The sequence below is a fragment of the Sinocyclocheilus grahami genome, unplaced genomic scaffold (genome assembly GCF_001515645.1).
Source record: "Sinocyclocheilus grahami isolate Dianchi unplaced genomic scaffold, SAMN03320097.WGS_v1.1 scaffold139.1, whole genome shotgun sequence".
Taxonomy (NCBI): domain Eukaryota; kingdom Metazoa; phylum Chordata; class Actinopteri; order Cypriniformes; family Cyprinidae; genus Sinocyclocheilus; species Sinocyclocheilus grahami.
Window position 1 is genome coordinate 399,291 of NW_015505318.1, and position 18,548 is coordinate 417,838.

The 18,548-nt window shown below is 38.8% G+C and overlaps 1 protein-coding gene across 1 annotated transcript; it reads right to left on the reverse strand.

Annotated features, from left to right (window-relative positions):
• Window positions 1-962: 962 nt before the first annotated feature.
• Window positions 963-17,355, reverse strand: pan3 (poly(A) specific ribonuclease subunit PAN3). Its single transcript, XM_016280311.1, has 18 exons — window positions 16,678-17,355; window positions 12,145-12,266; window positions 11,929-12,001; window positions 11,764-11,834; window positions 10,682-10,826; window positions 10,252-10,487; window positions 10,067-10,171; window positions 9,916-9,973; window positions 9,434-9,595; window positions 9,002-9,118; window positions 8,320-8,421; window positions 7,573-7,738; window positions 7,067-7,154; window positions 5,814-5,953; window positions 5,483-5,612; window positions 4,160-4,224; window positions 3,919-4,057; window positions 963-2,228 (listed from the first exon to the last, which is right to left on the reverse strand). Exons 1-18 carry the CDS (start codon window positions 17,021-17,023, stop codon window positions 2,088-2,090), a joined length of 2,406 nt encoding a protein of 801 aa, XP_016135797.1. The 5' UTR covers window positions 17,024-17,355; the 3' UTR covers window positions 963-2,087.
• Between the last annotated feature and the right edge of the window lie 1,193 nt (window positions 17,356-18,548).

Sequence of the window (18,548 nt, forward strand, 5' to 3'; positions counted from 1 at the left end):
CCTCTGTGCTCTGACTTTCAGCCAAAAGTTGCAAACAAGTTCCTTTTTGCTGCTGTAGTTCATCATACTCTACTCAAGCAACAATCATGCCATTTAAGAACAAACAAACGAGTGTTCTCTTTTATTACTCTTTATTAAAATACTGCTGTACACACAAATATTGCAAAAATGTGACAAACACAAGAAGGGCATAAAACGTACTGGGATGGTGAAGGAGGATTTCATGTATGAGTGCATATGTATGTATGTGCCTGGAGTGCGTTCCACTGGAAACTGGGTACATGATATGAGATCAGCCTGTAAAAGGTGTATTAATGTGTATGTGTGTGTGTGTGTGTGTGTGTGAGAGAGAGATTTGGAGAGGGATACGGGCTTGGCACCATGTCCACCAAGTATCAGTTGACTAAAACAAAAAAGTACATTATTGAACTTACACAGCATCCTCAGCTCTGCCTGCTGTATCCTGCACCCTCTCGGTCCAGTGTGGCACACCCAAATCTGTGCTGCAAGTCCCGCCTGTTCCTTGACTCACGGATTGGGCAGTCACCAATGACAGGTCAGACACATTCAGTCATTGGCATATTCCTGTCAGGGATCAACCTGAGCGAATTCCAAACTGTTTTCCGGGAGAGGGATACGGGCTTGGCACCATGTCCACCAAGTATCAGTTGACTAAAACAAAAAAGTACATTATTGAACTTACAGCATCCTCAGCTCTGCCTGCTGTATCCTGCACCCTCTCGGTCCAGTGTGGCACACCCAAATCTGTGCTGCAAGTCCCGCCTGTTCCTTGACTCACGGATTGGGCAGTCACCAATGACAGGTCAGACACATTCAGTCATTGGCATATTCCTGTCAGGGATCAACCTGAGCGAATTCCAAACTGTTTTCCGGATGTTGTCACATAATTCATAGGTCAAATCATAGTTAAACAAAAACGAAACCAAGAGAAACCAATAGAATCCCAACCGTCCTGCTGGGACTGGTCCACAGTGAGAAACATCCCATCATGCATCTCTGTACAACAACTTGGTGAAGAAAGGGATCGACCGTAACAACACAAGAGAGCTCTATACTGAGATTCACTAGATCTAAACCAATACTAGCGTGGAGAGCGGGAAAACGAGAACGAATTAGGAAAAAGAATGACGAAATGGACAGAAACTTGGGATGCTCCACAACAGAGGCATAAGAGGACATTCCACAATGAGACAGAACTGGCTTCCCTTGCTAGTGTGGTCCAGCTCTTTGGTTCCCATCACAAAAGCCTGACTAAAAAAAAAAAAACAGAAACGACAACGAAAATCCATCCTCTCAAAATCCGATTTCAAAAAGCATCCGTAAAATGAAAAAGGATGTTGCGAAATTCTGAAATAAACGACAAGTTTACACAGCAAGAGGAGAGAGCACCCCTTTGTCGTGGAATCCCCCTCGACTGCACGCAACCAGTAACTTCCCCTCCCGCCTCCAGGTTGGCCAACTTTTAAATGAGTCAATACAGCAGACGAGGAGTGGCGGCACATTAATACTTATGCCACACATTCATAAGTGGTCAGTCTCATCAGTTTGTCCCATCAGAGCCGAGGACTCTGAACACATGACCAGTGGTCTGTCCCAATTCGTAGTACCTCATTAAAAACAGCCGAGGAGATGATGTGGAAAAAAATGGCGCTCCGTTTTTCTTCCATTTCATGTGTGAGAACCCCGGCCCTGAACGCACCCTGTGGGACACGTACAATCACTTAAAAAGGAACTTGAAATGTTTAGTGCATCCTCCAAAGAAAAAATAAGGAAGTCTCTTATTTTTTGGACATTGTTCCCAAGTCTAAAAAGAAAAAATAATTCATCATTATCACAGCTCTCAGTTCAGTTCATAATTCTGCAGCTGCGGTGTTGTTGTGAAAACTAAAAAAATAAGCTTTAGAAAACAACTTTCTCTGGACAGAACAGTGTATCTGACTGGAGGTGAGCAACCAGCTGGCTCTGCCCTGGTCGTGAGATCATCATTCTGCACCTATGATTCCAGGCTGTAGTGCAATGTGCTCGGTTTCAGGCAGTTCCAGCCCACTCTTGTGGATGGCTGGGGGTTACAGGGGGCCGTTTGTGGTGGCAAGCAGTTCCTGGAAGGTGCTCTCAAAGCAGCGCTTCAGGTCTGAGTAAGTCACCACGAGCACGCTCTTCTCATCCCGTGACACCAGACTGATCTTCTCCGGTACTCCAGCATCCAACTGCAATCAGAAATTAAAGGAAGTTAGTGACAAAAATAGTCAACTGGTTAAACTAGCACAGCTGACAAATAATAGAGTTCCATGACAATGAATAAGAAAAATCTGTTACATTTAATTTTAAAATTACAAATTATATACGTAATTCAAAATATATGTAATTCTACAATTAAGTACTCAGTAACATTAATTAACAACATGTACTTACTATAGGGTTATAGTAAGGATAAGGGTTTGGATTAGGGTTAGTTGCTTGTAATTATACACAACTTACTGTTATTAATATAGTAAATCCATGTAATGCAACAAGTACACTAAAACAAAATGCTACTGCAAAAAAAAAAAAAAAAGCTGGTTTAAAATGGGTTCCATGTGCTTAGATATGTATGGTTTGTTTTCATATTGGTTTTGTAAAACATACACTAAGATAAAAATTTAAATTTAATGGCACTAAAAATGTCATGTGGTGTAACTATCAAAAAAAAATTATAACATTTTCTTTAAACCATAAATACGTGTACTCATCATTTTTTTCCCCCCCCAAAGGCATTAAAAAAAAAAAAAAATGATTGAGTTCATAAATTTCACGTCATTACAACCTAAACGAACCTTCCCTTGTCATAAGGTCAAATTATCTTGTACTTTTCAAAAAATGAATAAGCGTTTTTTATATATATATTTTTTAACAAAAATAAAGATTGAAAAGATTTTATTTTCCAAGTAATTTATTCTTTTAATGAGCCTTTTTTCTTGACAGTTTTTACTTTACCATCCTTTCAAAAATATTTTTTAAAAACTTTAAATTCAGAAATTAAACATGTTGCATTAAAGTAAATAGGTGTATTAAAGTAATTGTATATACAAGTTGCATTTTTAATATAATTTTAAACAATTTAATAAATTGTTGGCCCGTATAACATGAGCTCCAATTGACCTTAGCTGTGATGAAACGTCTTTCCATAATTAAAAAAAAACCCCTCCATTTAACTGCTCCAAACTCCAAAAAAGGCTGTGTGCTTTATATAGTACCTGTCATTGTAAAGACAAAGTCTATAAAGTCTGTCCCTCACAGCCTCGTTTTCATTTGCATTAAATTCATTATGGTGTCTATTAAGGTCTATACACAAATAGGCACAAGCTAAACAAGCTCACCTTATTGAGAAATAAATTGTTGGCCCGTATATAACATGAGCTCCAATTGACCTTAGCTGTGATGAAACGTCTTTCCATAATTAAAAAAAACCCCTCCATTTAACTGCTCCAAACTCCAAAAAAGGCTGTGTGCTTTATATAGTACCTGTCATTGTAAAGACAAAGTCTATAAAGTCTGTCCCTCACAGCCTCGTTTTCATTTGCATTAAATTCATTATGGTGTCTATTAAGGTCTATACACAAATAGGCACAAGCTAAACAAGCTCACCTTATTGAGACAGGACACGATGTGGCTGAGGTCGATCACATGAGCTCCAATTGACCTTAGCTGTGATGAAACGTCTTTCCATAATTAAAAAAAAACCCCTCCATTTAACTGCTCCAAACTCCAAAAAAGGCTGTGTGCTTTATATAGTACCTGTCATTGTAAAGACAAAGTCTATAAAGTCTGTCCCTCACAGCCTCGTTTTCATTTGCATTAAATTCATTATGGTGTCTATTAAGGTCTATACACAAATAGGCACAAGCTAAACAAGCTCACCTTATTGAGACAGGACACGATGTGGCTGAGGTCGATCCAGGGTGTGCCTGCCTCAGTTACCTGGTGGAACAGGTGATCTCTGAAGAGCTTCAGCAGGTAACGATCACCAGTCTCAGACCACGTCGGGTCCTTCTGGAACCTACAAGAAATAAATATTACATTACACGTTGACGTGAAGCATTTTGAAAGTATTCTATAAAAGGTTGCCGTTTCAGCACTTTAGTTGTAATAAAAGACTTACTCTGGTCTCTCGTTGATCGTTCCCAGTTTTGCCAGTAGGCGGAACAATCGCCCATTTTGAACCTCCTGCAAAATGCAGATGCATAAGCAAAAAGCTGTAATACAAATTTATTAGGATTGTTTTTGAATAACAAAAAATGCTATTTTGGGTTTGCGTAAGTGAGACTTTGTAGATTATGAGAAGGGAAGTTAGAGAGGAACCCAGGTCATATTTAAACCTCTTTCTGAGTCACATTCGCTCTCACATCAGATGCAGCAGTGTCAAACAAACACAGGAGACACACACTGTTTAATATAGTAAGTCCACCTTCTTGATGAAAAAGGGGTTAAATGCAACAATGCATGTTTTGTAGGTGTTTGTAAAAGGTTGTTACACAAAAAAAAGCCTTCACACATCTGATACGAGTGTTCAAAAGGAGGAAAGCAGAAGAGAGAACAGCTGAAACCATCCAAAATATCTACAGTGATCACACCTCCACCCCCTCCAGTGCAAGATCAGCACACACTAGATAATGGCATACTGGGTAAATTGGATAGCTCGGTCTGCAAGGGTGTTTCTTTTTGTTTCCTGAAGTGATATCGAATCTACAGCCTAGTTGTGACTGAATGGAAAGTGACAAGATAAAAAGACTGACAAAATAATGCATTTTTCAACCCAACTTTCCAGCAACAACTTTATATTCTTTGGCTGTCTGGCTTCAAAAACAAACACCACAGCATAACTAGTGTATTCTTTTGAGCTGGTTCTTTTAATGAATCACAAATAAAGTCAGTTATTTGTTTCAATTAGTCTGACAATTCTACTGAATGTATCACTGAATCCATCAGGAATGATTAAAGAATCAATAACTGATTAAGAATCTCAGAGAACTGCACATTTTTATTTTCAGTGACATCCAGCTCTAAATTAACCAATAAATGTTTGTATGTAAGTTTGTGAAATGTAAGTCAATATCAAATTACTGCTAAAAAAAAAAGGTGCAATTAAATGTAAATTTTTTTTATAATAAATACTTTCATTCATAATAAACTGACTTAAATATTTACATTAAACAGCATAATTCTGTTAGAAACACTAGTGTATCCACCTTATTTTTAAATGTGGTAGTAAGCCGTTTTCTGTGAATGTGCCAGACTTGAGAAGAATATCAAAGAGCAGTAAACGGTAAAATGGTTTGCGCTACAAACTAGTGTTTATAATTAAGATGATACATTAAAATAATAAGGTAAAAAAAACATCAGTTTGCTGTTTCAAGCAGCCATTTACACTTGCGCGAAAAATAAGGTGGATAGAAAATGTATATTTTGAAACAAATTTAAATACCTTGGCCAGGTCCTCCTCAATGACATCATTTCTCATTTGCGAGGCATCAAGTTGAGTGTAAAATCGTGCTCCAATCATGGGCATAATGTCATTGACACTGCGCAGACGGCTTTGTTCCGAGAGCAGGTACCTGAAGATCGAAATATGACCATAAGATGTGGCACCACATTCAAACTAATGCACAAGCGAGAATGTATGAGTGCATGAACATGTTAACTAGTCTTAACAGGACACATACAGAACCACAAACTGTCATATGGCATAGTATAACCACTTTGAGAGCATTTAGGCTATTAAAAAAAATGTGTGTAAGAAAGAGATAGAGGCCCACAGAATGAGGTTCTTGAGGTCAGAAGAGTAGTTGATTGACACCAGCTCCATGGCCTTCTGCAAATTCTCTCTCTTAATGCCAGCTAGAGAGTTACACGCCAGAGCCAACACCACCTTCCCCAGGGAGATGAGATCTGCTTGCTGATGGACACAAAGAGGAACAGCAACTGATGAAACTTAGAGTTTAGACCCAAAGTGTAAAACGACAAACACTCAAGACAAAAAAATTAAAAATTAAAAAGTTGCACCACAACAAAGCAGCCTTCAAAACCCATTGCTAGCACAAAGAACTTCATATCAATATTAAAGTGGTGTATAGTCACGGTCATGAAATTCTGGCAATTAACTGCTACAAAAATAATTGTGATTAATTTATTAGTAAAATGTTATTTACACCAAAGTTTGGGGTCACTAAGACTAAGAATTATTTTATTATATTTGGGATGGATGCATTAAATTGATCAAAAGTACCTTTTTTAGGACGTTTTGAAAGAAAAGCATTTCATTGAAATGTCATTTATTAAGCAGCACAACTGTTGATAACAACTGTTCCTTGAGCACCAAATCAGCATATGTGACCCTGGACCACAAAACCAGTCATAAGGGTAAATTTTTCGAAATTGATTTATACATCACCTGAAAGCTGAATAAATAAGCTGTCTATCGATGTATGGTTTTGTTAGGATATGACCATATTTGGCCGAGATACAACTATTTGAACATCTGGTGCAAAAAAATCTAAATATTAAGAAAATCGCCTTTAAAGTTGTCCAAACTAAGTTCTTAGCAATGCATATTACCAATCAAAAATTAAGTTTGAATATATTTACAGTAGAAAATGTAAAAATTATCTTCATGGAACATGATCTTTACTTAATATCCTAATGATTTTTGGCATAAAAGAAAAATCCACAATTTTGACCCATACAATATATTTTTGGCTATTGCTACAAAAATACCCCAGCGACTTAAGACTGGTTTTGTGGTCCAGGGTCACATATTAGAATGATTTTTGAAGGATCATGTGACACTGAAGACTGGATTAATAGCTGCTGAAAACGGAATCAGAAATAAATTACATTTAAAAAAAACAAAAGTTATTTTAACATGATGAGCATAAGAAACTTCCTTCAACAAAATTTAAATAACCTTACCAACCCCACAATTTTGAACGGGAGTGTAACAAAATCTGATTAAATGATGATGCACAGTCAAATTACGTATGTGTTTGGGTGTAAATGAGATGTTCAGTACCTGGTACTGGGGCATCAGCGCCAGGTGGTTGGTCTGACTATTGTCAAATGTTAAGACATCAAACATTCCTACACAGTTGACTCGTAACCTATGGAGAAACAACAAACATTTAGCAGTGTTTGTTTGTTTGGTTATTTGTGCAAATGCTGCTGTGAGAAGCTGAAAAACAGTCAGTACATAATAAAGGAAGAGCAAAAATAATCTAACATTGAACTTCTCCATTCACTATTTATGGCTAGAAAATAAGGGCCCCACAGTACACTGACCGATCTGTGGTTTGACTGTCCCTCATTTCATAAGTTGGTTAACTACAGCAAACTTTAAAGAAGATTCTGCAGAACTGTGCTTTGTCTTTACCAGTTACTGTATTGTTTTGCACGGTTAGGGTAGTAGTTCAGAAAAAAAAGCTACAAAAAAAGCTAAACATTACCACACAATAAATTAACATCCTGCAGTAACATGAATGTACTTCTGGGATTAAATGAGCAAGATGCATGTGGCTGTACCGTGTCTTTCCAGTGATGAGGATCTTACTAGGGTCCATGACCCTGCAGGCCAGCCCAGCCGTGTGAATGGTGCGCAGTGCCGAGCTCAGCTGGACAATGTAGGCCCAAATCAGTGACTCCGGTAACAAGCCCGCATGTTGCCGTGGAGGAGGGAGCTCATGCTGCCCTGATAGAAGAAAACTGAAAGTTATTTCTCAAAACAAAAAAATAAATAGGTATATAAAATTTTAATAATTCTAAATAAATAATATAAAGTTAACATTGCAACAATTAAGACATTAATCAAATGTCTACAGCATCTTGTGTTATGGTAGTTGACAAATAAACACAGGCAATTAAACTTTAACATCAAGGTATTCATTAAAATTTTATATCAATGTATAAGAATAAGTGTACTTTTTTTTTTTTAGATGTTGTGACTGGTTATTATAATATATTGCTGTATTTTAGCCCATCCTGATAACAAACACACGTTTTATGGTTTGAGGCTGCACTGTGGTTGATGCAGCCGTATGCGCTGCAGCTGTTTATAGCTAAACATCATCCCTGGGTTTTGCTTCCTGTCAGTCTTGAGCTTGCAGGTACTGAACCCACCTGAGGCGGGATCGGTTTCAACCACTCCTTCCTCTTTCCTGGCTACACATTCACGAAGACGCAACTGCCACCAAGCACTTGACGTACTCTGTATCTAACGGCTGCATCCTCACACACACACAAACAGAAACAACAGAGCAAGAAACAACTAACCCCACTTTCTCTTTGTGAAGTAAGAATCCGCAGCCGGATCGTTGAAGTGCCTGCTGAACATGGTCTCTGCCCCCGCATGGAAGTCATAGGAAAATACCAGTGCTGCGAAGGATAAACGTGATTATATGAAAAGAGTTCAAAAGGGTCAATTCATGAAAAAAAATAAAAAAAACTAGTTCAAAACACATTCCTAGTCCTCCTTTAAAAAACATTTATACTATTTTTAAATAGTATTAGTAAGACAAAAATATTATATATGAAATATAAATATTAGTAAGAATAACAGTTTTCAAATATTACTAAGAAATGAACATGGTTTAATAAATTAATGACCATTTCTTTTTAGATTTTTAAAGAAATAAAGCAAGCTATACTAAAGTTTTTTTTTTTTAAGAAAAGCTCTTTCAATCATTTTTTTTCTTCAGAAATTCATCATTTAAAAATATGTTTCAGAGCAGAGGACTGTTCAAGTCATTGCATTTGTAAAAAAAAATTATGCTGCTTTTGAATAAATTAATAGATAGGACAAAAGGAAAACATGAGCTTCATATCACGGACCCATAATCAAATGTATAATTTCAAAACAAAGCTGTGTTGCACAATAGTATGGACATGGACATGTTCGCACACTTAAAAAATAAAAAAAAAGGAAAAAAAAGGAAAAGAAAAAACCTATTCGTACAGTGGTCTCCAAATGCTTTGGTGGTGAAGACCTCTCGGAGGGTCACAGTATTTGAGTGCTGAATCTTCTTCCACATGTCTACCAGCATCATACACTTGGTATTGACTAGCCTGAAGCCTGTGAATGCACACAAGGACACAAGTTACACACATGGGTATTAAAGCAAAAAAACGAAGACACAATGCGTCATTGTGCTGCCAAGATGCAGGGACTGTTTATTGTTTAGTTCATAGTCCACTTTCATTACCATAAGCACTTTAAAACCATATTGAACTTCAAATTGTTTCATTTTTAGTTATGTGGTTCGATTGGTTATCCATAAATACTGCCATTGTAAAAAACAGTGATGTAAAAATGGAATTCAAAACAAATGTTTGTTCAAAACAAACTCCCTACAGGAACAGCTGTACATACAAATACTTTATGCCTCACCATGTATCCTCCTGAGGCAGTAAGGCAGGTCATCTTTGCTGTTGACTGCCTTGTAACAGGAAGTGATGTAACTGAAATTGCTGGTTTTCTGAAGACGGTTTGGTGGGGGAAGGGGCTCCAGGGGAAAGAGGCTGTGGTAACTGTCTACCTCAGACGGCACTCCTGGAGGACAGATGGAAAAGAGATTTCAATCATCCAACACACCTTTTCTTACACACATACGCACCAAAATAAACACTTGACTATATAGAAACAGAGAGAGATGATAGAGATGACACAAAGGTGGATAACTATGTGAAATGCTTTTCAAACCAATTAAAAATGGCAGACAGACAAAGGATGTGGTTTTCTACTCAGACAGCAGGTGAACCCATATGCTCTGACCACAAAACAGACATTATATCTGAACAGTAGCCGTGTTGTCCATTGAAACCAAACACTGTTGACATGTCATGCCAGCACAAGACAAACCACATCCTTACCAGGGTTCTCAGACTGATCTATCTGTGCCATCGTTATCAAATGCCTGTTAATCAGCTCCTACAAACAAGGACAAATATGTGAAAAAAGACAGTCAACAACCAACTACTAAACAACACTGGCTAACAGATGAAGGCAGAAATGGCAGATTACCTGTCGGAGTTCGTCAGCCATAAAGAAGGATGGTGCATTGGCTTTTGGCTGCATGTATGCCACATGAGGTGCCGTTTGCGGATACATGTGATATGTTGGGAACACCTGAAAATGCGAACAGCACATTTTATATTTTAAGTAAACCAGGTAAAGGCAATAATAGCATAGATTAACATGGACTATACCATTCCGGCCAAGGGAGCAGGGGTGTTGTCGGTATAGAAGTAGGTAGTCCCGCCCACGGTCTCCTTTTGAATCACGTGGGCTCCGCCTCCCTGGTCAGACGCAGTGGTGGGCACCATGTAATTGGCTGGGTTGGGGTTGGGGTTGGGCGTGTGACTGCGCCGCCGCGGGGCTGGGGACGTGTGAGGGGTGATTTTGGGGGAGTGAAGAGGAGAAGACCCAGCAGAAAGCGACATACCTGGTCAAAAAAACAGATATTCAAGCCTAATTATAAACTGAGTACCCTGACCAGATTCACAACCTAAAAGATCACACACATTAAAAAACTGAACAGAAATGCTGAACATAAGAAAAGAGATCTAGCAAAAACACAAAAAGGACAGACAGAATGGCAGAACACCAGGTGGTACTTTCTGGGAGTGAGTCACTGACCAGGTGCAAGAGCAGCCGCCGTGGAGCTGCTCAAGCCAGGATGAGGGAAGATGGGGGAGGTGAATGCTGGCACGGTCGTCTGAGACATGGAGGCCATCCGTGGGGCCCCTTTAGGGACAAACTCACTGGCTGTGGGGTTAGGAGCCTGAAAAAAATGCAGATACAAATAGAACCATAATGTTTTCACCTGACACCTTTAAGAAAGTATATTTTGGCACTGTCATCTTGGTACTGGCACACCTTTTTCCAAGTTAGGGATGTGCAAAGCAACATTCATTCAAAATGGACTACTCAGCTAATTTCTCAAGGAACACCTGTATCATTAGGCTGGTTTCTGATTCACCTGATTCAATCAAGTCTCGTTTCTTAGGGCAGGGGTTTTCAAAGTGGGGTTGGTTGGTTTGTTTGCTTGCTTTAAAAAAAGATTACAGTAACTAAAATACATAAAAATAAATTATAATTATATATAAAAAAATTAAATAAGTTATACTAAAATACATAATTAGATCAAAATGAATGCGGAGGAAATTAAATACACAGCTTTTTTTTTTTTAAGGGATTTCCTTTGCAAACTCTCTAAATGTTAAAACAGCATGATGTCAGCATAGTAATTAAAATTCCACTGCTAAAAATATATAATTTTTAAAACTCACTAATCGACTGGTCAATTGTTGGATGATTAGTCTTATCAAAATTGGTCAAGTTGGAAATGTTTTTATTCCATTATGCCTTCTCGAAAGATGTCAGAAATACAAGTGATTCTTCCATTAACAAAATAACCTGTCGGAGCACAATACAAACAGCATATACTGACATGTTAAACTCTTACCTTTCTCCTTTGTGATATGCTCAAAGCACCAAAATCACCGAAGAGAGATGATGTTGGGGAATTTACTGGATCTAAAAAGTGGAGCGGACACATAGAAAAGGTTTTCAAATCTTGTCATGACAGCTTTATTCCCGCATTAAAAATTTCAAACAATTTTTAACTCACCATGTGTGCCGTGGCTGAAGCTCTTGGCACCATCATTCAGCAGACTTGGTGAACTGCTACTGCTGGAACTGACATGTTAAACTCTTACCTTTCTCCTTTGTGATATGCTCAAAGCACCAAAATCACCGAAGAGAGATGATGTTGGGGAATTTACTGGATCTAAAAAGTGGAGCGGACACATAGAAAAGGTTTTCAAATCTTGTCATGACAGCTTTATTCCCGCATCAAAAATTTCAAACAATTTTTAACTCACCATGTGTGCCGTGGCTGAAGCTCTTGGCACCATCATTCAGCAGACTTGGTGAACTGCTACTGCTGGTCATCCTCTAATAACACAAGCAACCATCAACATGTGAAGTGTCCCATTATGAATCACCACTGTGTGCTCCATTTGACGGACCCAGTTACTAGTATTTTCTATTGGTTTCCTGTTTTCCACCACACACAGTCACACTAGTGGTTATGTTACCTGCATCATTGAATATTTGGACTCTGCTGGGCCACCAAACCCATTGACCCCAATAAAGGTACTGCTGAAGTACGAGTTGGTCAGACTGGCATCATTCAGAGCACCTCCCTCCATCCCAGGGACTGCAATAAAGCAAAAACACATGTGAATCCTTTGTGTTTACACAGTATCTTACACAAAGTTTTATGCAAGCCTTTTTTTAAATAAATAAAATAATTCAAATAACGCAGTGAATGGTTGCTTCAGTATATTGTTTTAAAAGATTAATGTGCTCAAAAGCAAGTTCCACAGAATTTCTCCTGAACACTAAAACAAAGTTTTAAGAGCAGCTAGACATTATTTCCAACTTTACTGTGAAAATGCATTCAAGACTCTTCTAAAGTGTCATCAAAACACTGGCAAACATGATGTCTGATATTGGGTTAGTTTGGTTCAAGATGCTTCAAATCTTGCCCGTGAACAATGGCAGGTCTCTTTCCATGGCAAGTCATTTAACATTTATCTATTAAAACTAGTATTTATGTTCTGTGGAGATGGGAGTAACTGCACACTTTGGACTAGTATGTATTCCAATATGGATGAGTATCTTTTTAAGAAATTCTCACTAATTATTATAACTATTAAAGGATTAGTTCACTTTAAAATTAAAATTTCCTGATAATTTACTCACCCACATGTCATCCAAGATGTTTACGTCTTTCTTTCTTCAGTCGAGAAGAAATTAAGGTTTTTGATGAGAACATTCCAGGATTATTCTCCTTATAGTGGACTTCAACGGCTACCAAACGGTTGAAGGTCAAAATTACAGTTTCAGTGCAGCTTCAAAGGGCTCTACACGATACCAGACGAGGAATAACGGTCTTATCTAGCGAAACGGTAATTTAAAAAAAAAATTTTTTTATATGCTTTATAAACAGAAATGCTTGCCTTGCACTGCTCTACGAGTCCATAACTTCACGTAATACGTAATTACATTGAAAAGGTCATGCTTGACGTAGGCGGAAGTACTGACTCAGTAAGTGTTTACAAATGCGGAGAAGGAGGACCGTTCAAAAGTTGTATGTTTTTTGTACACATTCAATTTTTTTGTAAACGGCGTTTGACTTCGTCTTTGCACGTTCGACTTGTAAACACTTTGAGTCGGTACTTCCGCCTATGTCACGCGTGACCTTTTCAACGTGATTACGTATTACATGAAGTCGTGGACGCGCATCACAGAGCAGTGCAAGGCGAGCATTTCTGTTTATAAAGCATATACATTATTTTTATTTTTTTTAGAAAATGACTGATCGTTTTGCTAGATAAGGCCCTTATTCCTCGTCTGGTATTGTGTAGAGCCCTTTGAAGCTGCATTGAAACTGTAATTTTGACCTTCAACCATTTGATAGCAGCTGAAGTGCACTATAAGGAGAATAATCCTGGAATGTTTTAACCAAAAACCTTAATTTCTTTTTGACAGAAGAAAGAAAGACGTAAACATCTTGGATGACATGGGGGTGAGTCGGTCCTGGAGAGCCGCAGCCCTGCAGAACTTTGCTTCAACCCTAATCAAACAACCTGAACAAGCTAATCAAGGTCTGAACGGATACTAGGAAGCTACAGGCAGGTGAGTTTTAATTAGGGTTAGAGCTGAACTCTGCAGGGCTGCGGCTCTCCAGGACCGGAGTTCGCCACCCCTGCTATATAGTATTTATTACTTAGGACATTTAAATTTTTTGTTTTTTAGTTAAATTTTTAGACAGTATTATCTATCCCAGTTGTCACTAGTATTTATTATTGCACCTATTTCACCCAACCTCTTTTTTCTACCAGTCATATGTACTAACCAGGGGTGCATTTCCCAAAAACCATCGCTAGCTAACTATGGTCATTAGTTCCACTGAACTATATTGGTAATGACTAGGGGTGGAACGGTTCGCGCAAAAAAATCGAACCGTACAGTTCTCCACACACGGTTCGAAACACGCTAGGACCGAGGTTCAACTTAAATCTGACAACACATCTGTAATATGGTTTGCTATAAATAACACGTAAAACAAACAGGGTTCGGCTAATATATGTTTCTGTTGATGGATGCGCATTCTGTCTTCCCAATACATTACAACAACAGCGATGAAAAAAAAACATGGACAAACCATTCACTCTTGTTCAATGCGACTGCCGTATGTTGGAAAATGAGCATTTATTCCGTCATCACCCGGGTGCTGATAGTGCGCGCGCACGCACAGGTGAGACCTGAACAGCACACGTTGATATCTGTGTTTAAGCTAAACTCATTTAAGCTTTGCCAGTTTAAACATTTAAGAGCCAGAAGACACGAGCTCACGCGCGCAGTGAGAAGATTTGTGCGTGCGCTCATCCAGTATTGTGCTTAAATGGACAAATTCACACAAAAATTGTGTCAAAATGCCAGTCTTGATAAGTATACTATAGCAGACATAGCCGGCTGAACGTACTGTATCATATATGTTTCTGTTGATGGATGCGCATTCTGTCTTCCCAATACATTACAACAACAGCAATGAAAAAAAAACATGGACAAACCATTCACTCTTGTTCAATGCGACTGCCGTATGTTGGAAAATGAGCATTTATTCCGTCATCACCCGGGTGCTGATAGTGCGCGCGCACGCACAGGTGAGACCTGAACAGCACACGTTGATATCTGTGTTTAAGCTAAACTCATTTAAGCTTTGCCAGTTTAAACATTTAAGAGCCAGAAGACACGAGCTCACGCGCGCAGTGAGAAGATTTGTGCGTGCGCTCATCCAGTATTGTGCTTAAATGGACAAATTCACACAAAAATTGTGTCAAAATGCCAGTCTTGATAAGTATACTATAGCAGACATAGCCGGCTGAACGTACTGTATCAGTGCATTTTCTTAAAGTGACAGCACTTTCTTAATATTAATCAAACAGCAACAACAAAGAAATCACTGCTCTTGATTGAATAGCTTTTGTAACTTTAATAAAGATGAATCTTTAAAAGACGGCAGAAGCTGAAAACACAGCGAGCGTCGCGCGCTTTAGTATGTGTGTAGTAAACAAAAAAGTGCACCGCACCATCCACCATTCATTCAATGCGGAAATCATGGCGCCTTATGCGTGATATCAAATGCTTCCGCAGATTTATAGCATTACTATAGCATTTCACCTGAGTATTATGAATCACGCGTATGGCCATGATAAGCACTGAATGAATGACAGGATTTCTGTTGTAACATCGCGCAAGGTAAATAAGGGTGACATCTAGTGGAGAAGACTAATGATAAGATTCACCTTAATCAGATCTTGTTTTAAATGTGTGCTGAAATAAATACTGGAAAAGATCGATTAGTGGCTTTTGAGAATCGATATCGAATCGACATCATTTAAAAAAACGATTAATCGGAAAATCTATTTTTTTTGCCCAGCCCTACTCATGATGAGTATTTACAAGTGAAACTGTAAAAGATAGTAGGCAACTTCAGATTACAGGAGTATTCCTGTAAAAACTAGTGCATCTTTAAGTCTTAACCCCAAAACACACTGCACAATTTTAGCAATCCTATAAGATCACTGCATGTCACATTGTGCGACATGGATCTAATAACCTTGGCTACGACGTGTGTGTAGACTGTACGATGATGACACCTGTTGACTTGTACGCTACGACGCACGTTCCTATAGAAGAATAAAATGTCACCAGCATGCGCTAGTAGTAAACAAAAAGAGCATGATAAATCACACTTTACACAGCAGTTGTATTTTTTATGTGTGCTGAAAAAAAGTGGAAGCGGCGAAAGAGGAAGGCATAAGAGCTTGAGGTATGCAGGTATATGTTTTAGTGCCACGTCGCATTTTTATTGGTTGGTCAGTAAATGTGAATCGTACCAGCGAACACATTGTGCGATGATCATGCTGTATCCTAGGCTATCTTTGGTCGAAGGATATGTGACAACGGCCATCTTTGAACCTCTCTCACTGTACGACATAAGAGCACCGACTAGGAGCCACGATCACAGAAATCGCCATGATCGTTTCACGATGTCATTCTTGCATCTGGGACAGTGGAAAATCGTGCAGTGTGTTTATGTCATGTTACAGACCAACATTAGAGGTGCATACCGCCACCTACTATATTGGAGTGTGTTTGTATTCTTCTAATAGGACCAGTTTCCTTTGAGTACCAAAATTCCTTAGTGCCATAACTTCCTTTTGAGAATGATCTAAGATAAATGTTAAAATGGCTTGCCATACCTATCAGTTATCAAATACTAAACTTATAAATTTGGAAGAACACTTTGAAACCAGCAGAAAAAACGTAGAGTATTAACTAAACGCCTTTGCTTCGGTTGTTCTAGAATTTTCGTCTTTCGTTTAAAAGTGCTTGCGCGCTGTGGAGTAACATGTTGATGTCCAGTGTTTTTTGGTAGCGAGAGGTAGGCCGCTGAATCCACGGCCTCGATTTAAACAAAAGCCGCCGTGTAGCCCCATAACCGAACAACAACAACAACAGAGGACAGGATACGTTAGGCCTCAGTGCAAACTTACTGGACAACAGATGTCCCTCCGGAGCTGTTCCTGCGGGACCGAGAGAATCGTTCTTTTTGGGAACGTTTGCCGGAGCGCCGCTGACCGCGCTATTTCCGAGCACGTATCCCGCCGTCACTGCTCCTCCGGCGAGAGATAAAGAGACGGGGCTTCCTCCTCCGCCAGCACCTGTACCACCACCGTGCAGAGAAAGGCTCGCCATGGACGGGTCCTCGTGCAGAAACTGGCATTCATCTCCGTAAAAACAAGTCTTGTCTTTCGCATAATAACGGCAGAATTTCACCTTCACACCGGGTATTCCGACACCCCCGAGCGGAGCAGCTGAAGCTGGGAGTCCACTGTTCATGGCACCGCTGCTGCTGCTGCTCCCGCCGGAAGACACTCGCACATAGACTCGAGATATTTAGCAGCAGTATATTTTAAAACACTTGAGAAACAATGAGCACCTTAGTGGACATTTAGCAATAAAATCAACCTCCTCATCGAGCCAGATGACTAGTCAGCAAGAGCCACACTTTTGTTGCCATGTACTGATACTCGTTATCGGGGTCCATAACTGGCCTAGTCCATCAGCCTGGCGTTTGGCTGGGATCATGCTGTTGTTGTTGTCTTCTGTCTACACTTGTTCAGCTAAGCGCTAATAGCTCTGCTGTGCATGCTGGGTACGACCAGTACTGCAGTTCGTATAAGGAGTCAGTAGGGGATTCATTTAAATCATAAAGCACATATTACAATCGTTGATAATAATGTATTGACATTTACGATGTTTTTAGAATGATAACATGTTTTTGTATCTTGAGCTTAAGTGTTAAAAACAGGGAATTTTACTTTGAACCTTTCATGTCGTAACTTAAAAACATTTTTTAAATTAATTTGGTATTTACGTGTCAGTATGTGGTTTTAATAGCCTAAATTACAAATTAATAATTTATATTAAAACATTTATTATTATTATTATTATCATCATCATCATCATGTATACATTTTCCTATTTATAAGTGTCTGTGTCGATCAGGGGTCGGGAACCTTTTTTGACCAAAAGAGCCAATTTTCTAAAAGCTGCGCGAAAAAAAGCGAAAGTAACCGGCGAAATTTTTCAAAGTATAAAACATATAAAACAAAGTATGTTTCAGTCCTGCCACTTTTTTTTTACATACTTTTACACTTTTTCTGCTGTTCAAAAGAATCGTTCTTTTCGCTATTACCACAAAGCTACGAATCTGAGTGCAGGAGCTGTACGTTACCATAGAAACGTCAATGGTTTGCTCGTGACTCTCGCGAGCAGCTCTGAACACGCACTTTGGCCGGTACAGAAAATGTATTATTATTTTACATGTACATGTAGAGCTTATGTAGGCTCTACAACAAAGGAATTGCTGATCTGTTGTGATGTCTAATTTGTGTAATAGATCATTTGTTAGTAAAGGGTGAGAGATCTGGCGAGCCACATTATTTTTGTCAAAGAGCCAGGTGTGGCTCGAGAGCCATAGGTTCCCGACCTCTGGACTGTAGATAGATAGATAGATGTACATGTGTGTGTGTATATACAGTGCCTTGCCATTCATTTTTTCACATTTTGTTATTTTGCTGCCTTATGTTAAACTTCTTTAAATTACTTTTTTCCACATCAATCTACACTCCATACACCATACTGACAAAGCAAAAACAGAACTGTCACAACTTCGTAAATTTATTAAAAATAAAAAACTGAAATAAGTACATACATAACTATACATAGCAATTTCGCTGAAGCACCTTTACAAATCTTCACAAGTCTTTTTTGTTTAATGTGACATGCTTTGATCATCATCATTTGGCAATTATCTGCCATTCTTCACCTCTCAAGCTCTGTCAGGTTGGATGGGAGCAAA

Excerpts from the sequence above, each read along its gene's own strand:
- pan3 (XM_016280311.1), bottom strand. The coding sequence starts at position 17,023 with ATGAACAGTGGACTCCCAGCTTCAGCTGCTCCGCTCGGGGGTGTCGGA. Across the intron at positions 10,172-10,251 it reads CTGCTCCCTTGGCCGGAATG|GTGTTCCCAACATATCACAT; the intron begins GTATAGTCCATG and ends TCGCATTTTCAG. Across the intron at positions 7,155-7,572 it reads CTCATCACTGGAAAGACACG|GTTACGAGTCAACTGTGTAG; the intron begins GTACAGCCACAT and ends GTTTCTCCATAG.